The sequence below is a fragment of the Silurus meridionalis genome, chromosome 8, assembly GCF_014805685.1.
Source record: "Silurus meridionalis isolate SWU-2019-XX chromosome 8, ASM1480568v1, whole genome shotgun sequence".
In the NCBI taxonomy this organism is placed as follows: domain Eukaryota; kingdom Metazoa; phylum Chordata; class Actinopteri; order Siluriformes; family Siluridae; genus Silurus; species Silurus meridionalis.
In genome coordinates, this window is record NC_060891.1 from 8,318,637 (window position 1) to 8,338,295 (window position 19,659).

The following is a 19,659-nucleotide window of genomic DNA, read 5'->3' on the forward strand; positions in this document are numbered from 1 at the left end:
TTAGTTTTAATTACGTAACAGAATAATCCTGGATTTTCATTTTGCTTTTAGACTTCTGGACACCATAATTTTATTAGAGTACCAATTTACACTGCCTTGATAATTGTCTAATATTGGGTATTGGCATTGTAATGGGTGAACGTAGAAAAAAAGCTATTTAAAGGTCTTTTATTATCAGACTGGTGTCGTAGTGGACAGTCAAAACTTTCTGATCAATCAGCATGTAACTCCTTTTAGTAGAATTAATGAGTAGCTGTTTCTTACCTAATTCTCCATTACATTATATTTTTCTACAGTAGGCAAAATATTGAATCACAAAGCAAACACGACCACACCTATAAACTACGCCAGCCACTATGGCCTACTAACTGACCAGAAAGTGGTGGAATGAACCCCACCAAATGAAAGCATCACCTACCTTCCAATATAACCAAATTTCAATATCCATCTTTTTTCCCCACAAATACATAAAACGACCAAACACATGTAGGGCATTTTATTTTATCCACACCATGTGACTTTTTGAGACACCTTGCTAGACACTGGGGACTGGTCCTGTCTCTGAATGTACAAGTATGTGTTTGTGTAAAGTTTCAAAAATGCCTGGCAAATGGTGCTCAGACTGGAAAAATGAAAAGAAATGCCAAGAGCCTGAAATGCATTGAAATGAATGAACACAACTAATTTACTTTTAATACCACCTGGCAATAATTATGAGTAGAACTTTCTTAGTAACGTACTTTAGAAAAACATTTTTTTTAGAACATAATTAAGAAATGTATCTAAATAATACAAATTTTCTGGGTTTGATACAGAGGAGACAGGCAGTGGTCGTCCTGAAGGAATGGACATGGTGGTTTGCCAAGCTCCTGGGAACGAGCTTTATGTGGAGGGTGATACTTGGAACCTGGATGAATGCACCCGCTGTACCTGTAGGCAGGGCCGTGTGCTGTGTGACACAGAAGTATGTCCTCCTGCCCTCTGCCAGACACCAACCAGAATCAAAGGGACCTGCTGCCACATCTGCCAAGGTATCTTTCTTTCCATTCTGGAAACAATTCTACATGTTTTTTCCTGTTATTTTCTAGGACACCTTAAATGCAGGAATAGTCTTCAGATAAGATGAAAGAACACTGATTGTATACAGATGCTACCCTGAGTAAGAACTTCTGTTTTTCCACAGTAACACATTTATGCAGCAAAAAGGAAGTAAAGAATGGTTAAATCCATATTATGTACAGCAAGGCTCAGAAATATTGAATTTCATTAACATATTTCTGCACTCAAGCTGTTTGATGGGTGAGACGCAGCAGCTCTCTACAGAGGCACTTTACTATGTAGCCTAGGCTAATAAATTCACTGGCCCAAACTGGATGCCTTACATGGCCACCATAGTGATAGAAATGTGGCTTGTTTTGTTTGTTTTGGCTTCCCACTTTGTGATTTCCTTCAGATAGACTTTAACACTGTCCATGTAGTATGTGAGACTGTAACCCCAAATCATACTTCCAGAATTAATGCCTGAGAAGCATTTCTACTGTTTCTTTTCTAGAAAGTAATATACACCTTATATTTTCACAGGCATATGTACAGCCTGTGCCTGACTAAAATACCAGACATTCTTCCTCCAGATGTGAATTAGGCCTCATAATGTCTAAATGCAGACTGGCAAACTATGATTGACAATTAATTTTAAATAGCCACAGGCACTCCACTATTCGTCACAGTGAAACATGTAGCAAATGAACCTGAGCCCTTTGCACAGAAGCCTTATCTGCAAACCCAAGTCCTGCTATAATTACTATACTACTTAAAAGTGGGAAGGAAGCACTTGTGTTTACCATGAACATTCCGTACACTTGTGTTGCAGAGGACACACAGAGCTCCCTCCTTCCGGTCAATAACAGCCAACGAGAATATTGTATATCCAGTGATGGAGACATCCTTTTGGCTGGCGATTCATGGAAACCAAATGCCTGCACTAGTTGCATTTGCAACAATGGGACCATTCAGTGTTTCTCCCAGCGATGTCCAGCTGCCAAATGCAAAGTACCAGTTCTTCGCAAGGGACAGTGCTGTCCACAGTGTCTCGGTAAGTCACGACTGGGTTACCTAAACTGCTGATTGTATGATGTATACCAAAAACTAAATACATTTTGATACCATGTTGAATAAATGAAATAGTTCTCTTGGAAAAGTATTTGATAAGAGCAACACTGCTCTAGCTGTCTGGGTAGGAGTGATATCATTACTGACTACCGTGTTAAGTAACAATACTTACTTGTGGCCATCTAAAAGCTCATGGATGCAAGAGTGGATTTCGAGCTTCTAGTAGGCTATGTTGTCATGTGACCTAGCATAAGCAGCAGTTCTTAATGGTCTGGTAACTGGCTTCATGTGTCTTCAAATAAACCTGTGATAGGCACTAAGGTAACATGGAGAGATAGCTAGTGGAGGGGAGTTTTTTTGTGCTTTAATTGCAATGCCAAAACAAATTTCCATGCTTTAATTATAAGCATGGTTATGGGCATTAAGTTTTTTTCAAAGGGGAACAAACATGTATATGAAATAGAGGCTGTGGCTAATGTCTTTGGCTATGGTAATCTACAGCTCTACATTGAATGTCATACTAGCTATTATATGGAGTGAAACAGTGTCTAGGTTAGGGGTATCTAATCTTTTAAGATTAAACACCACTGACCTAGACACTCTACTCAAATGTGCCAACATTGCTAATAGGAAAATACAAGCAGTTTAAAAATAAATGATTTAATCAAATTCTTTAGGCTCAGAGCAGGGTTTTCATTCTAACCAGGCAGGAGCCTTTCCTGAATGTGTACTGAAAGTGAAGATCAGATGATTTAAACAGTTGGAATCGGGCATGGCTTCTGCTCTAGAATTAGAATCCATAAAGGCTATTTTATTCAAGCCTGCTTCATAGATACATCCATAACACACCAGCGTTGATTGAGAAAGTGAAATAAAATACAATAGCAGATGTAAAAAGCATAAAAGGAGGTGGTTTATCTGTTTACCATGCAAGATATAAAAAAAAAAAGCAAAGCTCAACAATGAACACGAAACACAAATTGTTAACGTTAGTGTGATAATTAAATGTCTATAGTATATACCTTGAGACACTGTGCTATAAGACTCACACCACTCTTTTTGTTTCTTTTGTCCATAGATGTTACAACAACCTCAGTGCCAATGACCTCTACAACAACAAGCAAAAGTAAAAGCAAAGCCAGCGACCTCGTTACAATCACTGAAAGTGAAGTTTGGATCACGGTGCATACAGTAGTTCCTGTTACAGGTAGAACACTAGCACATCCACCACATTATTCATACCATAACAACCAGATGCTTTCCCAGGAAAACCAAAGATTCATTTGATGCATAATACATGTCATACATATGTCACTTCCATAGTTCTGATGTACTCTATATTTTACTGTATTCTAACACACCTGAGTTCCAAAACAAATCAGCCGGAAGTTAAATGGCAATAACTACAGGTTAGAAGTTTCGGATCGCAAGACCCTACAGAGGATAGTGAGGACAGCTGAGATCATCATCAGAGTCTCTCTCCCCTCTATCACCGATATTTACACCACACGCTGCATCCGCAAAGCCAACAGCATTGTGGACGACCCCACACACCCGTCACACACACACACACTTCACACTCCTGCCATCAGGAAAGCGGTTCCGAACACACACTTATTGCTCATCTCATTCCATTTCACCATCATTTATTTATTATTATTTATACTTGACTGCATTACACTGTTTACCCGCTGTTTTTTGCACCTCTTGACTGCTGTTACTGCTGTTTTTTGCACTACATTGTGTCTGTATACATTTACTCCCAGTTATAGTTTTTACAGTTCTCCTCGCACAGTACTGTATAATCAAAGTATACAGTAGGTTTACTGGTCGGCTCTATCTTGGATTATGTGCTTTGTCTTGTGTTGTCAATCTGTACTGTTTGTCATCTGCACTGTTTGCACTAGGTTGCACTCGATGCACTTTACGTAGCTTGTGTTGTATTGTTAAGTGCAGCACCAGGATTCTGGAGGAATGTTGTTTCGTTTTTACTGTGTACCACTGTGTATAGTATAAATGACTATAAAAGCCACTTGATATGACTTGAGTTTATATATGTGACCGCTGTAAAACACACTGAACAAAACTATAAACGCAACACTTTTGTTTTTCCCCCATTTTTCATGAGCTGAAGTCAAAGATCTAAGACTTTACACAAAAGGCCTATTTCTCTCAAATATTGTTCACAAATCTGTCTAAATCTGGGTTAGTAAGCACTTCTCCTTTGCCGAGATAATCCATCCACCTCACAGGTTTGGCATACCAGGATGCTGATTATTGCACAGGTGTGCTTTAGGCTGGCCACAATCGAAAACCAGTCAGTATCTGGTGTGACCACCATTTGCCTCATGCATTTTGTCCTGTACAGTGAAAATCGGGATTCGTCCCTGAAGGAACACCTGTCCAGTGTTGTGCTAGTTACTAAAAAAAAAGTAACTAGTTACAGTTACTAGTTACTTCATTAAAAAAAGTAACTTACTTTGTTGATTACTTACACCAAAAAGTAATGCGTTACTGTTAAAAGTAACTTTTTAGTTACTTTTTTAAAGAACCTTCTTTAATGTTCCCATTAATGCCCTTTTATGCGTTATGGTCTATACAAACACAAAACTCACTTAAACACAAAGTAATTTTTAAACACTTTTATAGTCAGACCTGCACAAACTGAATATATCACAAGGATTTCTGAAATAAATAACAAAACAAGCTGAATAATATATTCACAATCAAAAACTAAAGTGGCTTCTACTGTTGTGTTGAGCTCTTAAAAATGTTCCTTTCACAGCTTAAGTATGAAAACTATCAACAATGTACAACATAACACCGGGTTAGCTTCTGATTCGTCGAGGCTTCTGCGTCTGGAGTTTCTGGAGAAGCTTCGACAGATTGGAGTTGCTGTTTAGCGCAGTAGACACGACCTTCGACTCAAAGACACAGCTTACATTTGACTAAAAAGTTTGTCTTTATGCTCAAATAAAGTGAAATAATGAGCATATTTCCACTTTGAGAAACTCGTCTTGCTCTCGCCTCGACTCGCCATTACTGCCGCACAGACCTGAATAAACGGAGACACGCCCACAGTGCGTCTTCTTCGTGTTTACAGTGGTTCTCATCCACCAATCCTACAATGTGTCGCTGCTGTAAACAGGTTAGACTGTAGGCTACACTTCAGCCGAAATTCATTCATTTAAAAAAGTAACGGGTAAAGCACCATACGGTAACGGTAACGGAGTTACTTTATTTTTAAAAGTAACGCGTTACAGTACTAAGTTACTGTAAGTTACTGTCAAAAGTAACTTCGTTACAGTAATGCGTTACTGCCCAACACTGTACCTGTCCATAGTGCCAGTCACCATGGAATGTGAGCATTTGCCCACTCAAGTCAGTTACGATGACAAACTGCAGTCAGGTCGAGACCCCGATGAGGACGAAGAGCATGCAGATGAGCTTCCCTGAGACGCTTTCTGACAGTTTGAGCAAAAATTCTTTGGTTATGCAAACTAATTGTTGCAGCAGCCATCCAGGTGGCTGGTCTCAGACAATCTTAGAGGTGAAGATACTGGATGTGGAGGTCCTGGGCTGGTGTGGTTACACGTGGTCTGCGGTTGTGAGGCTGGTTGTATGTACTGCCAAATTCTGTGAAACGCCTTCTGGAGACGGCTTTTGGTAGAGAAATTTTAATTTACAGGCAACAGCTCTGGTGGACATTCCTGCATGTCAGCATGCCAGCACGCTTCCTCAAAACTTCTATGAGTGCGACATCTGGCATCGTGCTGTGTGATAAAACTGCACATTTTAGATTGGCCTTTATTGTGATTAGCCTAAAGCACACCTGTGCAATAATCATGCTGTCTAATCAGCATCTTGATATCCCACACCTTTGAGGTGGATGGATTATCTTAGTGCTCAATAACAGATTTAGACAGATTTGTAAACAATATTTGACAGAAATAGGCCTTTTGTGTACATAGAAAAAGTCTTAGATCTTTAAGCTCAACTCATGAAAAATGGGGGCAAAAACAAGTGTTCCTCACTGTATGCACTGTAGTGCACCCATATACAAGCCGCACCCACTGAATTTGACAAAGATTTTAAGATTTAATTTTAAACATAAATAAGCCGCACCTGTCTATAAGCGTGTCTACACTGAAACTAATGAACTTTACACAGGCTTTAACGAAAGACAGTGTCTGTTACACGGTGTAACGGGTAAAATATGTTGTGGCTCCTTTAAGAGCAGAGCGGCATTTTGGGAATAGCCTGCCGCAGCATTTTTCCTCTATTACTGCATGTGTGCAAGACCAAGGAATATGTCCTTATTATTTTCTGATGCTCATTTTTAAGTTTCTTTGACTAACCCGTAACGCTGTTGCCAAGAAAAATAAAAAAGCACGAGTTTTGGAAACGTGTCTGTGCTTATATGATTTCTGTTGCAACTGGAGTTAGCGAGCGCTCCCTTCACCCTGACTCAACGCGTTACAACGGCTTGTATCTAAACAGTAGCCGACCAAGAAAGTCATTGTTCACTGTCTTCCTCCTTCCTTTCACAACTATTACTCTCGGGAGTTTATCTTTTATCATCGTTGTGCGTTTAAAAAAAAAAAAATTTTTCTCCCGATGCCGTGCAGCTCAGAACGTTTTTTTTTCGTTTCCGTTCGGAAATTTCATTGGTCTAATGTTATGGGGTTCAGTTTTTTGGCTTGAAGTTTGTGAAACCAGGAAAAACCCAGGAAAAAATCATAAATAAGCCGCTTCGTTGTTTAAGCCGCGGGGTTCAAAACGTGAGAAAAACGTAGTGGCTTATAGTCCGAAAAATACGGTATTAACAATATCCAGTCTCATCCCACATTTTAAGTAGATTTCACAATAAACTTTCTCACTGTTTTTCTACTGCTGCTTGGTGACACCAAACATTTTGGGGGTTAATGCCAGGGTATTTGTGGAAAATATAATTTTTCTTCTTTTTTTTTTTTTCCGACTGCTCGTATTTTCCTGTTAGCAATGTTGGCACATCTAAGTGGCGTTGAAGCCCCAAAGGATTCGATTAATAGATTAGAACATGAACATTGTAATATTAAAATATTAGTATATGTGACACAAAACTCTCGTCTTTCTTGAATAGGTAATCTAGATGAGGATGTTCTGGCCAAGATGGAGATCTCCCACATTTACCAATCAGTAGCCTGGATTCTGGCCGCCCTCCTCATGTCTATAGTTGTTTTTTTTATTGTGGCGCTTCTCATTAACAAGAAGAAAAACTGTGTGCAGATGTCCTGCTATGATGCACCCAAAAAGGTAAGCATGGTCTAAGGAATTGTTTCTACAGTCTTTTACAGCTAGCAAGTGGTCATATTTCTGTCGGACAGACCAAGAAAAAAACATTATTGACGTAGTAAATCACGAGATCCCCAAATGGATGAAGACTGACCTTGAGTACTTGTTTATGAATACGTCATATTGTGCAGCTGTAAATGGAATGTATGGATTTCTTTGTCATTAATAATGCAAACAGAGATCTATTACAAGAACATTGTTAAAAGCATCTCATCACTCATCTTGTTTGTAGGGGAATGTATTTATTATTTTCCTTCTAAATGTTAGACACTCAGACATACTTCTTTGAAAAGCTTGCAGGGTTTGCAGTGTTCCTTAATGAAGCTGTTTGGTGCTTTCCTTTTTCCTCCGTAGACTGTGATCCTGAAGAAGCATGTGAACAAGAGCTTGGTTGTGTACACTGAGCCGTCCAAGGAGAACAAGCTGCAGAGCGTGAAGAACGACTGCAGCATGACCTCCTCGCCAAGCGCGAGTTCAACCTATGGGGAGCGGATCAGCATCCCCCGGGCCAAGCTGAGCAACGGACATGTGAGAGTCCAGCGTTAAGGTCTCCTGCTGGGACTACAGGAAATTTCCTTTCATCTCTATTGGTTTCATAAGTATCCATGAAGCTCACAGAGCAACTCAAACCACATGCCAAGGATTCTTCTGCCTTCCCTTGAGAGAGATCTTTGGTGTCCAGTGGAGGAAAGAAGGATTATTATGAAACCATGCATCTTACTTTATTATATTGCCATCTACCCCCAACCCCCCTTTTTCGAACGGTAAATTCTTCCCATATAAAGCTTTTAGGAGCAATAGGAGAGGAAAGCATACTTATTTGAAAATGACTCAATAACGGCCCACTCTGGAAAAAAGCTGAGAGTGAGTTTATGAAAACTTTAACCGAACATTGCAACAGACTTCTGTAACAATTCCAATTTACTTATTTGGATCTATCCTTTCTAACACTTTATGCTAGAAGTTTACAACCAAGCTTTGAGTTTTGCTCAGGCAAAACTTGGCTGGGGTATATACAGTGACCCAGATTGGAGGGCAGCTTTTTGGCTGATTCGTTCGTGGACTTTGGCAGGGTAATAATGAATAGACTGGAAATTACTTTGACTAAACTATATTCATGACCAATTTTATTCGGAACACCTGCATACAGCAAATATCCAATCAGCCAGTGCATAAAATTATCCAGATCCAGTTTGAGTTTTGCCATCAGTACAGGAGGAAAAAGTGATCTTGGTCATCAGGGAAAAATTTCTCACTGACTTGTCAATGGCATGGTGTGCTGGGGGCTGATGCGCTGGTTTGAGGTTTCAGAAACTGCTGATCACCTGCGATTGTATTGAATTAAAAAAAAATAAATCAATATTCTGATCTTTTCTCTCATCTTAAACTATCAGTGACCACTAAAATCTCAGATCTTTCTTCTTATCAGACAGTAATGGAGCTCAATGTGGTCGTCTGCTGTTGGAGCCCATTCACCTTAAGATTTGATCCGTTTTGCATTTTGACACAGTGCAACTTCGATACTCGTGGGGGTTACGTCCTATGACCCCTCACGAGTAATAAAAAATTGTGAGGTTTTGACTCTCTCCTTTTGATGTTTCCTTTTTCAAGGGGAATTGTACATATACTGTAAACTCAAGAAATGTTTTGTTGCCATAAATATTTTATTTACTACTTTAAATTAATAATACAATAATAGTTTTTCAAACATTTTATGTAATTTATTAGTACAAACTCTGTTTTGAAATGTTATGCCGAACTTTAGAGCCACTCGCGGCTTCTCACGAACTATCAGATTTTTCGCGAGTTACTCTTTGTCCGGTTCCAAATGAAAAGTTGCGAATATCGAGGTTCAACTTTACACTTTTCCTGCTTACCATATTTGTGAGGAGTGTTTATTTGCGGTACTTTAGGCTTCCCTCAAACAAATTCAGCCATTTTTCACTCTCCTCTATTTTTTGCCAATGCAACTCTGAATGGTTTATGTTTTCTGAACCGTTCTGTCTAATCTCCATTGTGTGAAAATCCCAGGTCACCAGTTTCTAAAATACTGAAACCAGCCTGCATGGCTCAGACAATTTTCCCCAATTGTCATGTTTGAAGGAAACCTTCTGAAAACGGAACCTCATGAGCTGCATTTGAATGATTTTTTGCATTGCGCTGCTCTGACGTGATTGATTTTCATCAAATTTAATCCATGTATGTACCTATGCTCCTGATAAAGTGGCTGGGTGAGTGTACATTGAACAAAAAGCAGAATCTGAATTATCAGCACCCTTCAAGATGACCGGATATTCAGACTCTGGTTTATGTCTATTTTCATTTTACCTTTAAGTATATTAATTGTAGTCTTAGTGACCTGATGGTTTATTTTATGGCTTCTTTAAGTAGTAAAATGTGATGGTTAAGAACCTAGACTAAAAATCCATTACATTACAACCTATGTGGGTCAGAATCTATCTAAAAAGTACGGTATGCCAAAAAAAACGTTTGTCAGCCATTGATTAAAATCATTGAGTGCACTGACAATAAGCTCACAATATTTTAGGATATTTCTTTTTTTTCCCTGTAGCCTACAAGAGATATAGCTAGATGATAACTCTGTAAATCAGATCTAACTATTTGTGGCCATTGCAATACTGGACTATCAAAATAAATATCAAGTCTTATACAGTTTTGGTTCCTGCAGTATTACTATGCACATGGCTGATGCAGAAAAAGGCAGCAGGTATTATTAGGGTCAGCTGCTTACCAAAAATGTGCAAAATATTCCAGGAAAGACTGATGCATGGACAGGGATTTCACGTTCATATCAGGATGGTAAAACTGCTTCAGTAAACAGTGTTTCTATTTGGGATTTACTGCCAAGCGTTACACAATACATTCACAGGACAATTTGACTCAGTTTTTTTGCTAGGATCTTTTTTTCCATAAGGAGTGTTGCAATGGGGGGCTTGAAACTATAATGTGGGAGAGGGGCAAAACAAAAAGCAAGAACAATTTTAGATCAGCTTTATAGCTGTTGGCTTTAAATTATGATAATAATGGCCATTCTAGTGTTGTATTTCTTAAATGTAAAAAGGTAGATAAACCATAGATAGAGTACATTATTTATTTTTTCAAAACAGTTTATTTATTAATACTGAACTATAGTTTGCGTACCAAGAAATTTGTGCTGTTTGGATGTTGACAGAAACCATAGTAGCCAAAGCTGCTGTACATTGTTAATTTTGTAAACCATTTTCATGTCTATCTGCTTTTTTTTGTTTTGAAAAGGAATAAATGCTGTATATCACTGTGTGATCCATGGGTCTTAAGTGTTTATTTTCAAGCTATTTTATTGCTTCTGCTACCCACTGAGAGAGAGAGAGAGAAAAAAAGACACTTTAATTTGTAAGACAAAGATCTATGCCAATCCATAACCCCCTACTTCCAATATATGTTGCTAACTGAGCCATAAAATGTTACATACACCTTTAAAATAAAGCACATTTGTAAGGAAAAATACCTATTTTAATGTATTTATTTCAGCATTTATAATACATCAAGTAGTAACACTTTTGAAATCCTCAAAAAACAGATCTCTGTTTTGGAAAATAAAGATTGACATATCACTATGGAGAGAATCCACACTTGAGAATTATATAATCCAGAGGCTCAAAGCTGGTAATCATTACTGGACCACTATGACAATGGATAATTTGTTCCTTTGGTAGAAATGTAAACTGAAGTCATTGCCAGTAAAAAAGACCCCCGCTCTCAAATGAACAAACTTAATTTCAGTCCTTAAAGAGTCCTTGGAAAATAATTACCTAGAATGAAGGACATTGTCTAGGTTAAAGAAGAATCTTGTAGTAGTCATCTCTGTAACTGTACAAGACAACAACTGCAACCCTGCAAAGAAAAACATTGAGTACATTGAGATTTCAATGGTTACTTTTCCAAATATAAACATTGTTATACTTGAAAAAGTGGCCACTGAACAATGTTTGATATGGATCAATTCGGTTGGTCAGGTAAAGCTGTAAATATCTTATTTCCTGTTATTCAAAGAATCATTAATCCCCAAATGTAGCAAAATGCATACAATAGCACCATTGTTCTTATCTTATGCTAATTTATTGCAAACATGACTTCACAAAGACCCGGCAAGACAGTTGAATCAAACAAACAAGGTCTATCTAATCTATGGAGAATCCTAGAGGTGGACAAATGATGCTTAGTCATACTGATTAAATGAATTTTCTATTAAATGATGTAAAAACTCTAGATTGGTAGATTTCTCTCTATCTGTTAGGAAATCGAAACTTGCGTAGAACTGACAAACTTCTAAATGAGGTCTTGTGTGAGGAAACCAGTTTTAGATACATTTAGATATAAATGAATATATGTTGACCAAACACAACGGAACCAGATAATTATTGAAGCTTTCCTGCAAAAAAGCTGGTGAAAATTCAAATATCTGCAGAGCAGTGGTCCTGTAAGCTTACTTCACAAAAATTCTGGTAAATATTTTAGTTTTCTATAAAGAAAATAGTTTCCCATGATAAATAAAGGTAAGTATTAAATCTTCCGCTGGAAAGGTTCACATTCTACCCATATGTCTGTGTGGGTATTTTCTGAAATCACTGGTTTCCCAAACTTCCAAAAACATGCAAGCATAAGATAATATTGTAAGCATGTGTGCATTGCATGTGTGTGGCACGATTTCACATCCAATGTTCCCAGTATAGACATTGATTATGAATGTAAAGCAGTTACAGTAGGTACAAGCTGACCAGGATAAAGCATTTACAGGAGAGTGGGGGTGTGGGGGTATTAGTGGGTGGATGGGCAGCTGGATTATTGGAAAGATATATTGTTGACTAGTATGGTGGATATTTGGTTAGCTGGGTGGCCTGGTTGGATAGATGTGTGGGTAGAGGGGCTTAGATTTGTGGGTGGGTGGGTGGGTTTGCTTGGTTAGATGGGTTGTTTCTTGAATGAGCACTTGTTGGGTGAGTGGCTGGGTGAATGAATAACACTGGTATGATCCCTCGAGTGGCATGACTGACAATTTCATAGATGAGCTTCTTCTTTTTTTTTCTTTTACCTTTTAATCATCTTGAAACGGTGGATCTCTTCACAGATGGATTTAAGATAGCGCTGCTTGGGCAGGTGCATCAGTAATTGTTTAACGCTGATGTTGAACTGCTCCTCTCCTTCAAACTGCATGATTAAGAAAGAGCAAAGGGGGCACAGTTGGCTCACTTATTTCTTTAAATGGTTTTCAGCAAAACTTCATGTACTTCAACATTTTGATTTACTAGAAATAATTCCTGCATAATATTTTGATTATAACAACCAATTACCACAGGCAGACCACTTGTTTTCTTCAGGATCTTTTTAATCTGTTTAACTGTAATCACATGCAATATATTGTTTACTTCTAATACTTGGGATACTATAGATCTAAACATATATGCTCACCAGACACTTTATTACGAACACATGTATAGCTGCTCATTCATTCAATGCATTAAGTTTTGGAGGTACGGGTCAAGAGCTTTAGTCAATGTTCACATCAACGATCAGAATAACAGAGAAATTGAATCTCCGTGACTTGACATGGTTGTTGGGGCCAGACAGGCTGGTCATGCACAACCATCTCTGGCACAGGTCAAAGGAGAATGGTCAGCATGCTTTGAGCTGACAGGACAGATATCCTATTATCTGAAGAAAAAAAACACTCTTTACAACTGTCCTGAGCAGAAAATATCAAACATATGAGCTACAACATCTGAAGACCCCACTAGGTTCAAGAAATCCGGGAGTTAAAGATTCCTGATTTTTGCTGAGACATGCAGATGGAAGAGTCAGAGTTTAGTGCCAATAGCACAAATTCATGAACCCAACCTGCCATGTGTTAAAATATGGATGCACCAGCAGGCTGAATGTTACCATCTTATAAATGGCATGATAATGTGCTTAGTCACAACGTACAAGTCATCTCATAAATGATTTCATGAACAATGAGTTCATTTTAGGAAAAATGTAACAGAGCACCTTCGGAATGTTATAGAATTGGAGATCAACTCTGCAACAGTTCAACGATGCAACCCTTTCGACATGGATCAGAATTTCAAAGGAATGTCTTTATTTTGTGAAATCCATGTTGTGAAGCTTTGAAAAGCTACCCAGTAGTAATATGGTGTTCAAAATAATATATCTAGTGAGTGTGCATTTTTCTTACCTAAATCTCACCTGCAAATATTATAGAATTATTGATATTAAAACTTAATCCAGTCCTGGATTAAATCCCCCATTCATTATACTAAGTAGTGAACATAACTGTGGGAAAGTCTGAAATATATAATAGTCAAATTGTGGATTGGTATATTACAAACTGTAACACAGACATAACTATTCACTACCACCATTAGTAATACAAGTAGATATTTACACAAAATGGTAATAAACGAGGTGTGGTGTTTTAATAAGAGGCTCGATTTATTCACCTTTCGGCTTTGGTTTCCTGAGGTAATAGGTTCGATCATTATGTATTGTTTTGTGCTTTAAACCCACATAGTTCCTTTTCATACTTTCCTATGCACCACTGCTCTGTGTGTTTTTGAGGACAAGACATCCATTCATTCTGTGTAGTACGTCAGCCTGCGTCAATTACATTTTCTCATCTGGACTTATATTTCTTGAAACCGCATTAGCTCTACTTTTTTTTTTCTTATTCAAACAAAGACCGGCAGATTCTTTTCCACCACCCAGCTCTGGCAGCTGGACAATCTCCCTCTTTTTCCTCCCGTTCTGCTCAAGTGGCTCAATCAATGCTGAGAATGAAATGGAAAAGCAACTAGAGGACAGGGGTTTCCCCTCACAACAAGAATGCAAACACCTCCAAGACACGTTTCCTATATACTGTGCATATCAGACAGGATCCCCTCAATTTTCCTGTTTATGTGCCAACAAAACTTTTCCCACCACTCTGTTCTGCTGGAATTCAGTTCATTGACTTGCAACAGCTTATTATAATGGCTAGCAAATACAAACCTCCAGAGACAGGAAGTTGATGAGGGTCTCCTTGGACAAGTCAACCTAAAAGTAAATGGAAAATTTTACTTTTGCAGACACAATGGAGTCTAATCTAGGACGTGCTGTATACACAACACACACTATCAGCATACACACACTACCAGTTCGAATGAAAATTCCCAAAGGGTCTTAGCATCTCTTGGATGACTAAGCCAAGTTCCACTGAGTTAAGATTAGTTACTGTAAAGAACAGGTAGCAAAAACAGGTCTGTAATGCACACAAATAATTGGACAATTGTTATAGTGCTCTGGTGAACTGAGACTTAGTTTCAGAGGCAACAAATATAGGATTTTGGTAATTAGATTGTTTTTTTCCATGTATACTTTTTTTGTTTTGTTTTTTTCTTAAATGAAAAACAAACAATTAAATCAATATGCCTCATTTATAGTTTCTTATAATCTTTTTTTTACATTTATTATTATGAGTTTTGTTTGTACACTTGAATAACCAGGATGTAAAATAACTGATTGAACAGTGAGTTCATAATCCATCAATGCGTTCATTCGAACATTCTGGCTTGCTCGGAGAACTTAATGTGAATTTAACATGCAAAATCTTCGGAAACTCGTTGCAGAATGTTCTCCGGCCCCGTCTGGCCCACACCATGCTCCTCTAGATTGTCTGCAAACTGTTAATATTTTACTTTAGTTTTTATAATAATATTTTTCATTTGTGCAAATGGCTTTTGTTTTTTCAACTTTGTTTTTCAACTGCAATTCAAAAAACAAATGAATACAATGTGCAAGGACCTGTTTTATTTGTTTTTTCCAACTGCAAGTAGCAATCTAAAGCTGAACACAGCTTTGGTACACATTAAAAGTCCACAATTTAGAATGATTGGACAATGTAGACTCAGTAAGTAGTATACTTTGAAAGTTGCACAGTAAACACTTTAAATCAAATGGTCATAAAAACAACTTTTTATATCCTGAACTGAGAAATGTAGAGAATCTTAGGTAAGGTTAAACCAAATTGTTTTTTGCCCACGATTGGCTAGTGTAGCTGTGGCTAACAGAACAAGTTTTCTTTATCGGTGCCCTGCTACTGATGGTTGTGGCACCTGGTTGTGCTACTGATGGATTTGCAATTGTGCACTGCAAATGATGGGCTGAAAAACACATTTGTTGCGCTACTTGGGAACCCGACTGTAATTATTAAACAGAAACACAAGGAATGTTTGTGACTGCATAAGCAAAAGGCCTTTTCTAATCACATTATTTTACCAAGATTAAAAGGCATTGAAATGATAAGTTAATGCACAGGGATAATAAAACTCAGAACTTTTCTAGTAAAAGTATTGCCTATACAGTACTGTGCAAACCGTTTAGGCAGGAGTGAAGAAATGCTGTAAAGAAAGCTTTCAAAAAGATTTATTTTATCTGTTTATTTTGATCAATTTACAAAATGCCCAGTGAGCAAACAAAAGACAAATCTAAATCAAAATCAATATTTGGTATGACTACAGTGGAACCCCGTTGTATGAGCATAATTCGTTCTTGAAAATTGCTCGTGTGTCCATTTGCTCGTAAGTTCGAACTAATCTTCCCCATAGGAATGAATGTAAAAGTGATTTAATCCGTTCCGAGATCTCATCCGATCGCTTATTTCTGCACTTAAAAACTATTTGTAGCCTATTTTTAAAAACAAATACACTGCAAAGTACCATAATATACACATAATTTAACACTTACTTATGTGGTAGTGGTTGATTGCGAGTGTGAGACGCGCACCACGCTCGTAAACTCCTCGGTTTCCATGGTAATTCTATTTACTTTCGTTTTCACAGCACCATCACTGATTTTCTTGGGAGACATTTTTCAAGATTTCTAGTGAAATAAAAATATATAACTAAAAACAGTTACTGTGGGAGAGCGTATGAATACGGGAGCTACTTTTATTTTTTTATTTGTTTTTTTTTTGTGTTGGTCTACTTAGTGCCCCACGCGCGCGCACGTGCGCGCACACACACACACACAGACACAGACACACGCGCTCTCCTCCTTAAATGCACCCTCTGATCACTTGAAAAAAGAGAACAATCATTAGGTCACATTAACTTCAGGTGAGGCAATCCCCTGCCTATCTGCTCCCGGACCCGTCCTCCATTCACAAAACACCGCTCGGCCACGCCCCCGCTGCCACAGTTACGGGAACCGGCAGCGTGGGATTGCTGGTGCCTTCGAAATTTGCTCATGAAACAGGGTAAAATTTTGCGAGCGAGTTTGCTCGTATCTCCGTTTGCTCGTACTATAGGTTGCTCGTACAACGGGGTTCCACTGTACCATTTGGATTTCAATTCTTAGGCTTGCACAGTTTGTACATTTGCACAAAGTCAGGGATTTTGTAAGAGTGAGGTGTAACAAAATAAATAAATATATATATATATATATATATATATTATAAATGAATTTATTAAATAATTAATTAATTAAAACTATTAACACATTTTAACACAAAAGCATTCTTACTTATTTTTTCACACCTGCCTAAAACTTTTGCACAGTACTGGAGATGCTAAATTACCCCTGATTTTGCTGCAATAGCAGTTGGTTTCTTGCACCAATCCACCCTCATAATTATTATTACAAATATTACAATCTAAATATTTTCTTCAATGTTACAGTCATACAGGACCATTTTATTGCAAGGGTGTATAGTGAGAAACACTCACGAACCAACTCAGACCCATACAGGTTTACATGGCCTATATTCTTCTATTTCATGGATTATTAAAACTGACTAGCCACATTAGATATGTTCAATTAGATACTAGTTTCATTCAGAATTACCTCAGTTTACTCCAACTGTTTACTCTGAATTGTGCTTTCATTCTAATTGCAATAATCTGATTATTAAAATGATTTTTTACATGTAAACACAGCTATTGACCTAATCCCCGTCCAAAACAAAAATTATTTAATGTTAAAAATAAAAAAGGAAATCAAACAGAAAAAAAGAAAACTAAATAACATTCACTTACTGCCAACACCTCGATGTCATTACTCTTGTTCTGCAAATTGTTGCCAAGATTTTGCAATCTGGTTTGTATCTAGAAGAAAAGAAAAAACACTTCTTCCTTGATCACAATAAACATGAATATTGGATGCTTTTATTCTCATGTATAAGAAAAAAGCAATGAAGTGTTTAGTTCTGTCTTAAGAATTGAGAGGAGTCCATGAATATTTTGCATGCACTGGGGGGAGTCTGTGATGGAAATGTCAGTAAAGAACACTTCATACTCCCTAACCCCTTGCTGAAGGCAGATATGCAAATTTACCCCATACGACTGCGGCAGTGGCAGCTGGGGCTGCTTGCAGGCTATTGACATGGGAGAGATGTGGAACTGCGAGGTTTACACCTTGTTTGGATCTAAGAATGGTGTGAGGACTTGAAGACATGTATTTTTAAGTGCAGTGTTTACTGTGCATGGCTGAAGAGAGAGTCAGTGAAGGAGCTGGAGGAACACCAGATTGAATGTTGGCATATCTGGACCTCGCTGTACTTTTGCTGATACCTGTGTCTCATAGCGGCGTCGTGTGCTGGCTGAAACCTTGTCCGGAGTAACCAGGTTTACATTCATGTTCATTGTTGCACCTCCCCCGTGCTGCTCCGATGACCCTGAAATACAGTGCACTTTAAAAAAATAAATAAAAATAGAAGACATAGGATGGATATCTAGAGCTTGTTAATAATGTGTGTGCTGCAAAAACGCTTAAAATATACTTTTAGGAAATTTGACATTTGACCGTGCTAAGAGCTTGACCCTGTTTAGATCAATTCCAAAATGTACTCAGTTTATCTGATGGATAAGATCTAACTCCTACAATCATTCAAAAACTCATTCTTGAGTTCATTTTTTTGTTGTCAGCTTTGTTGCTTTATGCAAGTGAGTCACTGTAAAATCGTTGAATAACAGAGCACGAGCCAATCAATTATTCCGCCAAAACTGTACAACAGAGGCTTATAAAGTCTCCTCATTATGTTTAAACTTTTAAGGTGCCCAGAGTGTAGTATGCAACTATTTATGCATGCGTACACACTGGAGGATTTGCCATGAAGGTAAACAAACCTCAAATGAAATTCTTGTTGAGCTGTGTGTGGCCTATTTTAACTAACCTCCAGCTTAAAAAGCAAAACAACAACAGAGGCTGAGCAGAAAAGCTGATACCTGAGTTTAGCAAGAGTGATCCCTTAGGATTCTGGAGAGACCCTCCCTCCGATACCTCTCTGGAACAAGGAAGCAGAAAAGTTAAACAAGGGTTTTTCTTTTTAACTTCCCTTTTGTGTTGCTGACTGCTAAGCTAAACAATGTAGAGAATAAAGCCAGAGAAACTATACTCACCGGCTTCTCTCATCAGAGAGTTTGGGCCGGCATTTTTGGATGATGTGATCCACCAAGTCCGTCTCTTGTATTCTCTTTTCTAACTGACGGTCTTTCTCGAAAGATTTTACCTAAGGCACAGAAAGAATCAAGAACAAAACACCACATTTGTATCCACCACTTAGCGATTAAATGTATAGCTTGGCTCACCCGTGCCCCCTGACACTCACTTCCCTCTTCTAGCTTATCCTTCCACTTACTACCTTAGTTTGAGGAAATTTCATTCAGTTAGCAGAATTTCTCTATGTAGACTGCCTGTGTTTCTTAAACTTGCTCCTTACACAACAAGATCTATTCAGAAACATAACCTAGGTAGGACAAGATTAAAATAAAATAATAAATAAAATAATCGATTTAAAAAAATATATTTTATGGGGGTTTTTTTTTCATATCATTCTGACAGAATTCCAGATCCTATGGGTTATCCCAGGCAGCCACATATATTTAGATAAATCTTAAGAATGGCTCAAATGGTTTAGTTTTTAAATACATTCAGTAGACAAATCTCTGCTTTTTGTTTTTGATTAGGTTTCATTAGATGACGTAGAACCCTTTCCTAATCAGGAACATGTGGGCATGTGGAGGCACTAACTAAACCCAGAAAATATAATGTTTGGCAAAAAGCCATCCTTACTCTCTTCTGCTTAAACATGTCGACAGAAAGCAAAGATGTTAGCCAGACACAAATCATATCATTTACTCAGGATGTGAAGACAAAACACGCCAGCTTAAAGCCAAAACATTGTTG

General features: G+C 37.9%; 2 protein-coding genes across 7 annotated transcripts in view; one reads left to right on the forward strand and one right to left on the reverse strand.

Moving 5' to 3' along the window:
• The window catches only part of LOC124390521 (cysteine-rich motor neuron 1 protein-like), a 59,767-nt gene extending 49,021 nt beyond the window's left edge, over window positions 1–10,746 (forward strand). For all 4 annotated transcript variants that reach the window (XM_046856515.1, XM_046856517.1, XM_046856518.1 and 1 more), the window contains 5 exons: window positions 816–1,031; window positions 1,871–2,092; window positions 3,188–3,316; window positions 7,232–7,404; window positions 7,798–10,746. In XM_046856515.1, coding sequence (XP_046712471.1) covers window positions 816–1,031; window positions 1,871–2,092; window positions 3,188–3,316; window positions 7,232–7,404; window positions 7,798–7,989 — 932 coding nt within the window. In that variant the 3' untranslated portion in view covers window positions 7,990–10,746. The remainder of the gene's footprint in view (window positions 1–815; window positions 1,032–1,870; window positions 2,093–3,187; window positions 3,317–7,231; window positions 7,405–7,797) is intronic.
• The window catches only part of eif2ak4 (eukaryotic translation initiation factor 2 alpha kinase 4), a 58,137-nt gene continuing 47,034 nt past the window's right edge, over window positions 8,557–19,659 (reverse strand). The window contains exons 33-40 of one of the 3 annotated variants that reach the window (XM_046856513.1): window positions 18,873–18,982; window positions 18,699–18,757; window positions 18,045–18,148; window positions 17,511–17,579; window positions 14,488–14,532; window positions 12,536–12,651; window positions 11,256–11,337; window positions 8,557–8,768 (exon numbers count right to left, since the gene is read on the reverse strand). In XM_046856513.1, the coding sequence (XP_046712469.1) occupies window positions 11,280–11,337; window positions 12,536–12,651; window positions 14,488–14,532; window positions 17,511–17,579; window positions 18,045–18,148; window positions 18,699–18,757; window positions 18,873–18,982 (561 nt within the window). In that variant the 3' untranslated portion in view covers window positions 8,557–8,768; window positions 11,256–11,279. Of the gene's footprint in view, window positions 10,800–10,950; window positions 11,338–12,535; window positions 12,652–14,487; window positions 14,533–17,510; window positions 17,580–18,044; window positions 18,149–18,698; window positions 18,758–18,872; window positions 18,983–19,659 lie in introns of those variants that run through there. The other 2 variants (XM_046856512.1, XM_046856514.1) reach the window with 2 other exon arrangements.